Consider the following 13,771-nt stretch of genomic DNA (forward strand, 5'->3'; position numbering starts at 1 on the left):
AGAATGCCGAGGCTCAGAGGCAAAGCCTCCTGTCACAGGGGGCCCAGCCCAGGCGAGGCAGCCCGAGGCTCGAGCCCGCATGCACCAGGGCTCCTCCCTTGCACTACACTGCCCACCCCCCACCCCCGCAGGGGCGCACCCACCGACATGAGCCTCTTGTACTCATCCAGACGCTGCTGGCTGGACGCGATGAACAGGCCCCCGTTCTGGATCCAGCCCGTGTGCAGCCCCGTCTCCTCCTCCAGCTCGCAGCTCACCACTTGCCTCGTGTGCGCCAGAAGCTCCACCTCCACGTCACTGGGCCGCAGCTGCCACAGCAGGCCTGGCGGGAGCGGGTGGGCGGGGACGCCGTCAGCCCCACTGCACCCCCTTCCTCTGGCAGGCCGGGGCTCCCGAATATCAGGCTGAGGGCCTGAAGCGTCCCTGCAGGCCACGGAGAGGGCCCCGAGAGGCCGATGAGCAGGAGACGACAGGGGCAACGCTGAGTTCCAGGACACGGCCCTTGGGCAGCTCAGAGAGTGACAACACCAAAGGCTCCCTTTATCGGGCACCCGCTTGTGGGCAGAGCCGGTCACAGGGTGAGGCGGCCCTGGGAGGCAGGTGGGACTGTTGCACGGTGAAATTAAGGGGCACCAAACGGCTCTGTGCCAGGATCTCAGGGCAGGTGGTGACGGGGTCCCGGGACCGACTGAAGTTCCCCCACAGAGCGGACCCCTTCTGAGTGGGGCCTGGGGAGCGGCCGGCCCAGGGAGAAGTGACGGTGGGGGGACAGGCCGTGCGGGCAGTGATGGGTGCCATCTGAACCTCTCCCCAGCTCCACGTTTGGCGCCGTCATGCTTGTATCGGCCAAAGCGGGAGTGACTGCCCCACAGACGCTGCCAATCTTAATGCAGGGTTAAGGCAGAAGGTTGGCTGCCCTGGGGACATGCACATTGGTCAGGTGCTGAGGATCGTGGTGCCCGCTGGGGATGCCTCTCTGCCTCATCTCTGGCGGTCCCTCCCCTGTGCATCCTCTGCACCCCGCGGATGCCCCTCATCCTGGGGGCTCCATCTGGAGAAAGGGCTTGTACTCTGAGCAGACAGCTGCCTGGGCCCCTGGTTCTGGTCTCAGCTCTGCCCTGCCCCCCGGGCCGGGTCCACAGTCAGCGTCCGCTCCCTCCTTCCCACCGCAGCTCTGCCGAGACTCAGGGACACGCAGGGCCACCTTCAGGACGAGCCCGCCTCTGTCCTCCATGGCCTTCCCTCTGCCTCAGCTGCCTCCAGCAGGCCTCCTACTGGTCAGCCCAGGGCTAGCACCTCAGTGGGTCCAGGCCCTCCCGCCCCCACCTGCACCCCGACCCCTACCCGCCGTGTGCCAGGTGGTCCCGGAGGTCAGCCGCTCCCGCTCCAGCAGCACGGCGCCACTCACGCCCAGCTTGGCCAGATGGTAGAGGGTCTGGCAGCCCAGGCTGCCCCCACCGATGACCACCACGCTGGCTGTGCCAGGCAGGGGCTGGCTTGGGCCCTGGGCCGCCGCCGAGGCGTCCTCTGCCTCTTTCAGGGTCCGCTGGTATGGCACACTCTTCTCAGAGGTGGGGCCAGGCCCGCTCACCAGGGGTCTCAGCCCCCAGCCCCGGGCAGGGCTCTGGCGAGGACGGGTGGCCGCGATGCCACGCAGGGCTCGGCTCAGCGAGGCCATGGGGAGTCAGCTTCAGCACCACGGGGAGCTGGGGAGAGAGCCGGGGCTGTCTGGGTGCGGAGGGGACCAGTGGGCCCTGGGCCCCCCAGGCTGCGACCCTCCAGCTTCCCTCCTGCCGCCCACAGCATACGTGCACCCTGCATTCATCCAGCCAGGTGTACGGGGGTCTGTATGCTTCAGGCTCCGGCTGGGCCCAGGGAAGACCACGGTGGGGGAGAAGGGGGCAGTGTTCATGCTGAGACAGGACCACGGTGGGGTGGCAGGGGTCACAAGGCCAGGACCCCAACCCTCCAGCCTACATTCAGCTTGCCCTCCAGGGGAACTCCCGTCTCAACCCCACACAGAAGTTATTTCTGCCACGTTGGCCCCCACAGCCCTTTGGGACCCAAGGCAGAAGGTGAGGAAGGCAGTGAGGCCCGGCCTCCGGCTGCCTTGGGCCGTCTTGAATCTGGAGGGTGGGTGGCTCTTCTGTGACCTCGCAGTAGCCTGCAGGGCTTACCTTGCCTCCCTTCTCCTCCAGGAAGCCCTCCCAGCCCTCCCCAGCCAGAAGACCCTCACAGTTATAAGAAGACAGTGACAGGGAGCCCACCTTCTAAGGAGAGGAGGTGCAGGCGAAGTCTCCTTGGGGCAGGGTCCCGGGGGGGGGACAGGACGGCTCTGAGGGGCCCCGGGCCCACCTGTGGGTCAGCAGGAGAGTAAGAGGGGTGTGGCTGAGACTGCGTTAATAACCGTGACGGCGTCAATCAGCCGATCATTAACGAAGTCCACTTGCGTTTTCAAGCGTGCATTACACGGCAAGCTGGGAACACGTGTTCTCTCTGCTCTAAAATCAAGACGACTGTTGTCCCCGTTTCACTGGGTCGAGGGGGACTGAGGCCCAATGAAGCTGGCCAAGGTGACCAAGGTCACAGGGCCACCGTGTGACCGCGCCTGCTGGCTGTCCTGCCCCCTCCTGAGCTCTCGGGGCTGGTTTGAGGGGGCAGAGGCTGGGGGTGCCCACTGCCGCTTCCTTTCCTTCACCCTCCACCCCCGTGGGCACCGGGGCTCCCCAGTGGTCAGGGCTGTCCTGCCCCCGCTACAGTGACCCCCGCCCTTCTGGGGGCTGAGGGCAGAAGGAGAAGCAGGGAAGGGTGATGGCTGGGGCTCCGGGGTTTGGAGAGGTTGGAGAGCAGGCAGGGCACCCCGGTCCCTCTGCCAGCTCTGCCTACCTGCTCCCAGGCACAGAGAGGGACTCCTGGCACGTGTCGGGATGTCCCTGTGGCCTTGGGATTACCTTACTCTGCCGGGAGCCTCCAGCAGTGGTTCCTGCTGGTGGAGACTCAGCATCACATGGGTGCCCAGGACACCTTCCCAGGGCCGGGCACCCACCACCTGCCTCCCACCAACACAGGCCACGCGGCACTGCCCAGCACACACCTGCCTGGCCCCCGGCCTGGCCTCCCTCCCTCCTGCTGCACCATGGCCAAGGCTTCTGGCCCGGGAAACTGCCAAGTGCCCCTTCCCTGCCCGCAGCCAGCCCCGCTCTCCCACCTGGGCAGTCCTGGCCCCCGCCCCCAGGGATGGCCCAGGGCCCTCCAGCCAGGGCAGCCGCTTCACCATTGACCCGCTCTCCTGCCCCCTCCAGCTCTCTCCCAGCTGAGCCCGGCCATCGCTGCCAGGGTTGGGGGTCAGGCAGAGGGGGTGGAGCCCCAGGGACACCCTCCTTGAAGGCAGTAGGAGGCGGGGTGGTGAGGGAGGCACCAGACCCAGCTTCTGCCAGGAGAAGGCGGGCTGGGAGGGCGCCCAGGCCCCCACCCCCCACAGAGTCCCGTGGCTGTGCCCGCCCAGCCCTAGGGTCCCTGCAGCCAGAGCAATAGGAGTCCCGGCCAGCTCCAGGCCTGTCCCACCCCACTGGCCCAAGGGAGAGACTGGGGCCTGCCCGCCCAAGGGGTGTACCTCCGGTCGGCCGCAGAGCTCCGAGGCCCCAAGGGGCCTGCCAGAATCCAGCTCAGCGGCTCCAGCGCCGTCACCTCCTTCCTTCCCAGCAGCAGCCAAACAGGAACCGGGGCGGCCCCTGCCCCTGCCCTGGCCCCAGAGGCCCTCTGCCAGCCCCCCGGCCCGCCCACTGTGGGGGCAGGACGCACCGCCCACCGCCCAGCGTCCTGGAGGCCAGCTGGCTGAGCAGCTGCGGAGCAGGCCCTGCTGAGGCAGCAGAGCGGAGCTGCGAACCCTGAGACCCTGATAAGCCTGCGTGTGGGGCAGGTGACCTCAGCTCCTCATCCCTAAAACAGGGGTCACGGGGTTCTGCAGGTGAGCCCGTGCACCCCCATCTGCCCATGGCCGCCATCATGCTTCCCGCACCAGAAAGGCACTTAGCACAGCCAGGCGGGCAGGAAGCGCTGGGTCAACAGTAGCCTCGGGCCGGCCGGTGCTCCTTGGTCAGGTGATCCAGGACCTTAGCACGGACCTGCCTGTCCAGCCTCAGCTGCTCACCCCCAGGGGAGGGGTACTTGCTGCCCTCGGAGGCAGGAAGTCTGGGTTGCCCCCCCCCAACCCTGCTCCTGGCCACTCGACAGTGCCCATCTGCATTCTGCCGTTCGGAGTTCCCAGATGCCTCTGCTGCTGGGTGAGCCACCCTGAGCCTCTGCTTTCCCACTGCACAGCGAGCAGCTTCCCAAGGCAGGGATGCCTGCCTGCATTTGGTCGTCGGGGGCACCAGGGCCCAGAGAGGGGAGTCAGCTTGCCTGGGGTCACACAGGGGAGCCAGACCAGAGCCTGCAGTCTACCCCTGGGTCTAGGGCATCTGGTTTGTGCTCAGGCAGAAGATGCCCAGAGGAAATCTGGAACACATAAGGACATCCCCCTGAGGTGCTGAGATAAAATAGGACTTCTTCCACTGGATCAAAAAAGCAGTATTGAAATTTTGGTCAAGGAACAACATAGTAATGTTGGCCGCTAATACAGTGAGTGATGTAGGAGAGATGCTGCTGTGATTAATGCAAGTGTCTGTGCTCTTGTTCCCACGGAGCGTCCAATGTCTTGCTGCCCATTCGTCCTCTGCACTCACTGAGCATTTTTGTTGTTGTTCAGTTGCTCGGTCGTGTCCGACTCTTTGCGATGCCATGGACTGCAGCACACCAGGCTTCCCTGTCCTTCACCAACTCCCGGAGTTTGCTCAAACTCATGTCCATGGAGTCGGTGATGCCATCCAACCATCAATGAGCACCTACTGTATGCAAAACACTGCTGGGAGACCCCGAGTCAACCAGCAACCCAGTCCCTGCCCTTAGGGGCTCAGGAAGAAGACAGAGGCAGGAAGGGGCGCGGCAGCCACGAGGCTGGCTGTAATGACACAGATCCTGAGCAAGCTGTCCTTCTTTTCAGCAGAAACCCAGGAGGGCATCTCAGAGGAGGTGGCCTCAGAGGGCTCTGGCCTCCTGGGCCTTGCCGCCGCTGTCAGAGCCCATCATGGGGACAGAGACTGTCACCACCCTCCCTCTGGAGGAAGGCTGGCTCCTCCAGCGAGAGGCTCCCCAGGGGCGGTGCTCGGGTCCAGGGTGCGGAGGACACCAATCCAGACACTCAGTGGACAGCAGGCTTGGCCCTGCCACCTGAGGCAGGGCTGTCCTCCATGCATGGCGGGGCGGAGGGGTCAGAGAGGGCTAGAGAGTAGTGTGACGGGGTCCTCGGAGGACACGGGGTGCACACGCAGTGGTCACTGCAGCCCCAGGACACAGGCCGGGCAGCCCAGACCTCGGCTCCGTGCTCAAAGATAAGCAGCTGTTGCAGAATCGTCCCAAGCAAGCAGGCAGCACAGTCCTGGTGGACTTTGGACAGGGGTGGTGGCTGAAGGGCTGGGCCTGCGTGTGGTCAGAGTTGTAGAATTTGTCATCCATCAGGCTCTGCCCGGGTCTGGGAGAGGCGGGTTCCGGGCCGTGTGGGGTACAGCCCAGGAGGCAGCCGGGCTCCAGCCAGGGACATGAGACAGGGACCTGCTGCAAGCTTGCTGCACCATCTGGGCTGGTCTCTCAAGCCTCGGTCTCCCCAGCTGGAAACTAAGGACTATAATCCCTACCCTGCTGGGTTCAGGGAATTTTGCAAGTTTCTCTGCAGATTATTACCAGCCCTGAGATGCCTCCTTCTGGCCCGGGCTGGCCCTTTCCACATGCCCAGCCAGGCCTCCACCCCCACCTGCTGGCCAGGCTCCCGGGGAAGAGGGAAGAGTCTGCAGGCCACCCTCTGACTGGGCAGATGTCCAGGGAGGAGCGGAGGTGTGGGCGGGGGGAGGGGAAGCGCCTCCGTGGAGCTCTGCTTGGCGCTGGGCAAGAGAGGGGCACTAAGCACCAATCTGACGACACCTGGCCCCACGTGGCCCAGCTGCCCCTGGCCCCTGGCCCCAGTGCCCGACCAGACTCGGGCACCCATGGGGGTGGGCAGGCCATCCACTTGCTGAGGGCTTCGTGTGTGTTTTCTCAGAGGAGGCAGAACTCTGCTGCTCGTTGTAAAGATGAGCAAACCAAGGCAGAGCACAGCCAGCGGGCGGGCGCCAGACCCAGATCAGGGGTTTCCAGAGCAACTTTTAAGGGCTGCCTTTGCACTGCCAAGATTTTGTTTTTCCAATAAGAACTTAAAAAAAAAATAATGAATCAACACCCCGTAACTTCATGAAGACAATGCTTTATCATCCGGGAGTAAGCGGTCCTTCCAGGGAGACAGGTGGGTGCCTCTCCCCCAGCACGCACCCACCGAAGGCAGGTGCAGAGGAGGGCTGGGGTCTACGGCCAGCCGGGCTCCACCACAGCATACACAGTGGGTGTGCGCAGCTGTGGGCCAGAGCCCCCTCACATACCTGGGCCTGTACCTGGGCACTGGGCCGCTGAGCCCCCCACGGGCAGGCCAGTATCCAGATCCAGGCAGTCGGAGGCCCAGCCCAGCCTCCACGCGGAATGTTGCCCCTGGTGGCCACACGTGAGTATGACACCCCGAGGCAGTGGGACCCAGAGACTGGGAACGTAGAGCCCCAGGACAGGGACAGTCCCCCAAATGGGACCCGCATCCGGGCAGGGAGGTGGACGCCCACCAGGACCGACAGCCCGGCTCTGCCTGGTTCTCCCGCTGTCCTCCACACGGACACGCCCCGGCAGTCTCCTGACGGTGCTGTCGGCTGTCTCTAAGCGCTTGAGTGCCCTCTGTGACTGGGACCCATGCACTTAATTCTGTTTTTATTCTATGGATTTCGAGGCTGCATTGTGAAATGCATTAACCTCCAGGACTTTTTCAGCTTATCGCTGTTAGCGAGCCGCTGCCTCCAGTGGGTGCTGCTAAATGTTTCAACATCTGGCTGTCCAGGTGGGCGACACTGGCCAATTTCTGCTGAAAATGCTCCCGTGAGGGCCAGTTTCAGGCCACTGACGAGAAGGGCACCACGGAACATGGACTTGGGAAGAGGCTGCACCCTCAGCTCCCGTGAGCCGGTGCCAGCGCATCCCAATGCACCCACAGAGAGCTCATGCGCACGTGTGGGGTTTCCTTTTCTAAGGAGAGCAAAGGGTCAGACTAAATTGCTAAGGAAAGTAAATGCATCAGCTTGTGATGAAGGAACAGGAGTCTGAGTTAACCCACAAAACTCATAAAACCCTATCAGGAAAGCTCCTCACTGCCACTCCCTCCTCCACCAGCCGTGGGAACCAGCCACCCCTAAGACAGCCATCCAAACCAGAGCTGTAATTTCAAAACCCTGTAATTTATGTGCATTTAATACATTTGTAATTTTCTACTTGGAAAAATTACGTTTCCTTTTTTTTTTTTTAACAAATGGAGGCCACTTACTTTCCGTCTGAGTAGTTTATTTTGGCCGCACCACGGGCTCTCAGTGGGAGATGCAATGACCTTGTTTTCAAGTCAGGTCGCATTCACAGGTACTGGGACTTCAATCTGCCTTTTTGGGAGGGACACAGTTCAACCCATAACCCATGTTCGCAAGGAAGTTTTGGCTTTTTCCTCTAGCCATCATCAAGATCCAGGAAAAAGAATTTTCTGTGTCATCTCACGGTGGTTGCGGTTTGGGGTGGTGCGTGTGTTTCTTTTCATCCTGACATTTAGGGTTAGGCCCAGTGGGGTCCCAGCATGAGCAAAGAGCTCACCTGTTAGACTTGGTGCTGTGATGAGGGCTGGGTTTTGTCCCCTCTCCCCATCCCCAGCCAGGCTCTATGGACCGGTACTCAGGCTCACTCAGTTGGGCAAATGCCCTTAGGGGAGAGAGCTAGCTGACCTCTCTGGAGTCTGCCCTCACTTACTTTTCGGCGTCTGTGTGTTCCTTCTTCATGACCAGCTCATTGATGAAAATCAGAAATATTTACCCTCCGTTTCTGTTGTATTTACCAGCAAGACTGGTCAGAGTATCCAGCCTACTGCTGCAGCAGAATAGTGGCCCCGTGAAGACGTCCACACCCTAACCTCTGACACCTGTGGCCATGGGACCTCTCATGGCAAAAGAGACTTTGCCGGTGTGATAAAGTGGAGGACCCTGACAGGGGGAGGTTTTCCTGGATTATGCGGGTGGGACCATCTGATCACATGTGTCCTTAAAAGTGGAGAATCCTCCCCAGCTGTGTCAGAGGGGGACGGTGAGATGTGACTTCAGAAGGGTTGGAGACACAACTGTGCTGGTTTTGAAGATGGAGGGGGAGAGGGCTATGGTACCGGGAATGCAGACAGTGTCTAGAAGCCAGAGAGGCAAGGAGATGGACTCTCCCCTAGAACCTCCGGACAAGAACACGCCCGGCAGCACCTTGCTGTCAGCCCAGGGAGATCCGTGTGGGCTTCAACAGCCCACAGAACTGGAGGATGATGGGGTGTGTGTCCCGAGTCCCCGTGGTTACGGTAACTTGTGGCAGCAACAGAAAACCACCCACCCACACACCTCCGGAGAAGACCCCAAGCCCCTTCTCAGGCAGGATCCGTCATCTCTCTCCCATGAGCGTGACTGTGCCACTCCCCTGCCCCAGCCTTCCTCTCTCACCCCGTCCAGTTTCAGGCCATCATCTTTACTCTCGTAGAGTTCATCTTCGTGCTATTAAACGTGCTTACGCCTCTCTTCCCTTCCAGGTCTCAACACCAGATCTTGACTTTACCTGGAAAAGAGACCAGCACCTCTGCTGCCTCCCACCGCCTGCCTTTGTCTCTCCCCAGCTCTCTTTGCTGAAATCGTTTTGACATGCCTTACTTCTGGTGACAGGGTTGAGAATCACTGTATTAGGTTCTGTAACCAAATCTTCCCTTTGATGTGTTTCTGCAGACAGAGGTTCAACATGCTCCCCACCCCCAATCCTGGGGTGAACTTTCCCACTCATCGGGCACCGGGTCGGCCCCTGGACATTGGTCCAGGCAGTGATCCCACACAGGCCAGCCCCTGAGGTGAGTGGAGGGTTGGAAATAGTCTACTTGCTGCCTTATGCCTGGAAGACTTGGCAAGCACGAAGCCTTGGGCACGGTGACCAGTGGAAGTCTAGGGCAAACCCAAGCTGTTCTCCCCGTCAGGCACTTCACCTTCTGCTTGCTACCCAGGGGGTTTTCATTTTATCTGTGAAGCCCAGGGTTAGCCATTCTGGGTTCATGCATCCTTTTGCTTCTGGAAAGTTTAAAAAGCACATGAAAATATCCGTCTTCGTCTGCGATCTTGTTTGTGTCCATGTGCGTTACTTTCCTTTTCATGACGGGGCACTTATCTGAGATCTCGGCTTTATGCTGGGCTCCACCTCTGGCTCCTGGCCTGTAGGACCTGTGGCTGATGTCATGATGTCCCAACCCCAGACGGCCGGAGAGCCGACAGGCTGCCCCGGCGCGGGCTCCCAGCGGCCGCTCTGCTCCAGGCTCCTTTCCGGACAGGCCCCTTCTTTCAAGCTCAGCCTCCCACTGTCTTCTGTGGGCTCCTGTGCTGGGGGTGGGGGAACAGGAGCGGCGGGCGTCCGCCTAGCCTCAGAAATGGGCTGTTTCCATCTTTCGCTCAGCAGGTGTTTCTCTGTGGACACAGTGGGCTCCACAGTGGCCCCGCCCGAGGGGAGTCTGCGGTTGTCAGGATAACCACGGGCGGCCCGCTCTCGACGACGGAGCGCACTGCTCCTGGCTGCTTCTGGGGCGACCTGGGGCAGGCAGGCCCTGCTCCGTGCTGGCCTCCATCCTGCCCACACACAGCCCCTCCAGCAGGGCGGGAGCTTCCCACCCTTTTCCGGTCAGGACCCCTTGGCAGACGCTGCCAGTGCCCTCCCCAAGGCCCCTCAGCCCCGGTGCCCAGGTTCACCCACAGCTGCCCTCAGACGGCCAGGGGCTCTCTCCAGGGCTCTCCAAGCTCGCTTGGCCCCTGCTCGGGACAATTGAGTGCTGGCCCAGGGGCTGGTCAGTGAGGGTCCAGGCCGTTCCCTCACCACGTGTGGACATGAGAACTCAGAACTAGAGGCTGCAGTCGGGAGACAGTGTGGGAACCACTGGGCCTCTTGGGGGACTCAGTTCAGTCGCTGAGTTGTGTCCGACTCTTTGCGACCCCATGAACTGCAGCATGCCAGGCCTCCCTGTCCATCACTAACTGTCAGAATCTACCCAAACCCATATCCATTGTGTTGGTGATGCCATCCAACCATCTCATCCTCTGTCGTGCCCTTCTCCTCCTACCTTCAATCTTTCCCAGCATCAGGGTCTTTTCAAATGAGTCAGTTCTTTGCATCAGGTGGCCAAAGTATTGGAGTTTCAGCTTCAACATCAGTTCTTCCAATGAACACCCAGGACTGATCTCCTTTAGAATGGACTGGTTGGATCTCCTTGCAGTCCAAGGGACTCTCAAGACCTGAGAGATTCTCAGAGAGGGGCTGGCCCCCCGTCAGGTTGTCAGGGTACCAGTCTGAGCCAGGTCCTGGAGACCAGAGACGGGGGCAACCTCCCATTCTCTCCAGCTGTGTCACCTCAAACACCTGCGCTCGCCTCCTTGGTTTATAATAAAACCTGACACCTGCTGAGCACCCGATGCCCTCTAGACTCCGAGTGACCCTTACCACCCCGAGGTGGGGCCTGTCTGGTTACGTCTCTGCAGCAGCAGAACCCAACATTCTCCAGGCTGTACACCTGCATCAGCAGCCTCCAGTGCCGCCAGGGGTGGCCACATGCCCAAGCATGTGAGCAGGATAAGGGGGAGTGCTGTGTCAGCTTCTGTGTCTGCTCAAGGCCTTGATGGCAGGAGCTCTAGCAGCCACCTTGGACCATGAGGTAACTATGAAGAGGGAAGTATATGCTGAAGATGAGAGGAGTCTGGGGGTGGGGGCACCAAGCCACCCTGCATCACTGCCTCTAGACTCCATCCCCACAAGGGAAGAATAGGTCTAGGCTGTACTATTCTGACTTTCTCTGGTCACAGGCCACAGTTACCCTCCGGAGAAACTGTGTTTTATCTCCAACATGTATATATAAAGAAACAGGCTCAGAACATGAAGGACACACCCAAGTAGCAGGGCTGGGGTTTGAATCCCATCCAGAGGAAGAGATGGCCACCTCTGAGAGCTGCTGGAGGGGTCACAGGACGCTGCACAGGAAACCTGTGACCTGGGCCAGCCTGGAGACACCTGGTTGGTGGCCCAGCATTATTATCCCTCCAGACCCCCAGCCTGTGCCTCAGGCTGTCACCCCAAGGCACACGTCTGACCCAGGCCACCACCCCTGGGCCAACAGTATTCAGATGGGTAGAACCTTCTGGACACAGACAGAGGAATCCAGCCACGCCCTCCTCCCCAGCACAAAAGGCCAGCCACTCCTGCAGAAAAGAACTCAGGTTTATTTGCAGTAGAAACCGTGGTCTGAAAAAACCTATTGGCAAATGTACAGTCTGTCTTCTGTTTGGGGTCACCGCCAGCAGCAGGACCCTCAGACCCCTGACCTGCATGCATTGGGCTCCTAAGGGTTCACAGCTAATCTCAGGTCCCAGCTCCGAAGCCCCCCCAGAGGTGGTCTGTGTCATGCCGAAACTACCCGCATCCCAGCCTGAGTCCAGTCCTCTCCTTTCCTGCTGCCAGCAGTGCGAAAACTAACCCAACTGAGACGAGTCTCCAGACAAACAAAACCGAAGCAGAACAGTCACGAGAGCCAGGCTTCCACGCGGGGTTCTCTGAGAGCCGGGCTTCCACGCGGGGTTCTCTCAGTGTCGTTCGTTGCCACCACGCCCTGTTTCACGATGACCTCCAAATATACATTACTTTCTGCTATTATAAAATCTCTTCCTTATTATTCACAGATATATAATGGGAGCTTTGGAGGAAATAATTACAAACTTTTTTTTTCCCCTCTCTTAAAAAGCAAACAAGCCAAACCAAAAAAAAAAAAAAAACAAAAAACAACAATGAAACAAAACAAAACCCCAACAACAATAACAAAAACCAAAACCTTCCCGACAACTGTAAACACGACGAGGGCAGCTGGTCTCCTCCCCTCCCATCGTGGCTGGCGGCTGGGCCAGCTGAGCAGAGGCCACGTGCAAAGTGCTGGGTGCGCCCTGATGACAAGTTTCGGGTCTGCTTTCTCTGTGAAAAATTCTTCCTCCCCACCCCTCCCTTGCCCACCACCCCAAACACAATCCTGTCACCCTCACTCCCCAAGCCTCTGCTGGCTGCCTTCTGCCTCCTGCTTGCTACACGCCCTCTGAGACCCCTCCCCATTTCCTCCCCAAGCCAGAAGGCTGCTGTGCCAGCCAAGCCTGGAGATTATGAGGCTGACCTCCGAGGAACCGCAGGGTGCTGGGTGGCCACCAGCACCCACCCCAGCAGGGCCCAGCCTCGGCAATGGCCGACCTTGTGCAGCTGAGCCCTGGGAAAGGGGGACCCACAAAGCCCAGGCTGCAGCAGCAGCTTTGGCACAGAGCTGGGAGGAGACAGCGTTGCTGGGACTCATGCAACATCCAGGCTGAGAGGATGGGGACTGGCAAAGCCAGCCAGAGGTCAAGGGCCAGGAGGAGCGAGGAGGGGGAAGTCCAGGGGGTGGAGTCACCCCCAAGAGCACTTATTCAGGGCTGGCCACAGGCCCCATTTCACGGGCTGCAGGAGTCTTGAAGACTTGCCAAGGGCTAGAACCAACATCTGTGCAAAGGCTGGGCAGACTTTCAGTGGCCACCTGGCAGGATGTGGGAGACGCAGCAGGCCCCAGCCTGCTCGGGGGCAGTGGGGGGCGGGGTGGGGCATCCTTCTGGAGAGGAGTGTGAGCAGCAGAGACCAAGTGAGCAGCAAACTCCATTTGCTTCCCGCCCTCGTCAGCATTTATAAACCATGTACCCACCGGCAGCAGGACAGGACAGACACACACCAAGGATTCTGGGCAGAGACAGTACCTGTGACTGGGGAGCAGGGCTGGCAGCTTCATCGTTCCTAAGGCTCCCGCCTGAGACAGGGGGCCTCCCTGGGGGGTCTCTCCACATCCCTGGTGCAGAGGGACGGGGGAGCCCGAGGGGCTGCACAGGCCCTGGCGATGACCCCTTCTGTCCCCAGGCACAGCAGCCTGCTCTGGCCCCTTCTGCTTCTCAAGGCCTGAAGCCTCCCCCTGGGAGCAGTAGGATGCAGGAGGGCTGAGGGTCCAGAGGCTGAATGGAAGGGGTCAGGGGAAGGTCCCCTCCGTGGAGCCCAGCCCTCCCTGGATGGCACCTGCTTTTCAAACCCAAGCTCCTGAAGGCCATCTTGACAGGACAGGGGCAAGGTGAGCTCTGGCCTCAGCTGTCATCCAGAGCCCGGCTCAGGATGCCACCCATGGGCACTCCCTCTCCTTGGCACCCAGGGCTGGCCCAGATTTTCTCTATGTACAAGCAGCGTACCCAGGACAGGCCACCAAGGGCAGACTGATGGCAGGACAGATCACATGTAGGTTCTGAACCCCCTCCCCATCCCCACGGGCTGTTGAAGACTGGAAGGTTGGCGGGCATTTCCCCTCTGAGTTGCAGAACTAGAGACAGACTTCATCGCTGGAGCAACTCTTCCAAGAAAATCCGCGAGTCCTGTCCGTGATCTTGCTGTCACTGGACGCCCTCCTCTTCTACATACGTTGAAGGAAACCAGCCGACCTGAAAACAATGTCAGACTCATGTAAGTGTTT

At 60.3% G+C, this 13,771-nt stretch overlaps 2 protein-coding genes across 4 annotated transcripts in view; both read right to left on the bottom strand.

The window, feature by feature from the left end:
- SARDH (sarcosine dehydrogenase) overlaps nt 1–3,716 on the bottom strand; it is a 60,060-nt gene extending 56,344 nt beyond the window's left edge. Inside the window, exons 1-5 of one of the 3 annotated variants that reach the window (XM_061434142.1) lie at nt 3,614–3,715; nt 2,887–2,983; nt 2,268–2,355; nt 1,345–1,706; nt 144–322 (exon numbers count right to left, since the gene is read on the bottom strand). In XM_061434142.1, the coding sequence (XP_061290126.1) occupies nt 144–322; nt 1,345–1,678 (513 nt within the window). In that variant the 5' untranslated portion in view covers nt 1,679–1,706; nt 2,268–2,355; nt 2,887–2,983; nt 3,614–3,715. Of the gene's footprint in view, nt 1–143; nt 323–1,344; nt 1,707–2,267; nt 2,356–2,886; nt 2,987–3,613 lie in introns of all 3 variants that reach the window. The other 2 variants (XM_061434141.1, XM_061434140.1) reach the window with 2 other exon arrangements.
- A 7,738-nt stretch (nt 3,717–11,454) lies between these two features.
- Nucleotides 11,455–13,771, bottom strand: part of VAV2 (vav guanine nucleotide exchange factor 2) — a 42,819-nt gene continuing 40,502 nt past the window's right edge. The window contains exon 24 of the mRNA XM_061431408.1: nt 11,455–13,739. Within this exon, the coding sequence (XP_061287392.1) occupies nt 13,692–13,739 (48 nt within the window). The 3' untranslated portion in view covers nt 11,455–13,691. The remainder of the gene's footprint in view (nt 13,740–13,771) is intronic.

The sequence above is a fragment of the Bos javanicus genome, chromosome 11, assembly GCF_032452875.1.
Source record: "Bos javanicus breed banteng chromosome 11, ARS-OSU_banteng_1.0, whole genome shotgun sequence".
NCBI lineage: Eukaryota > Metazoa > Chordata > Mammalia > Artiodactyla > Bovidae > Bos > Bos javanicus.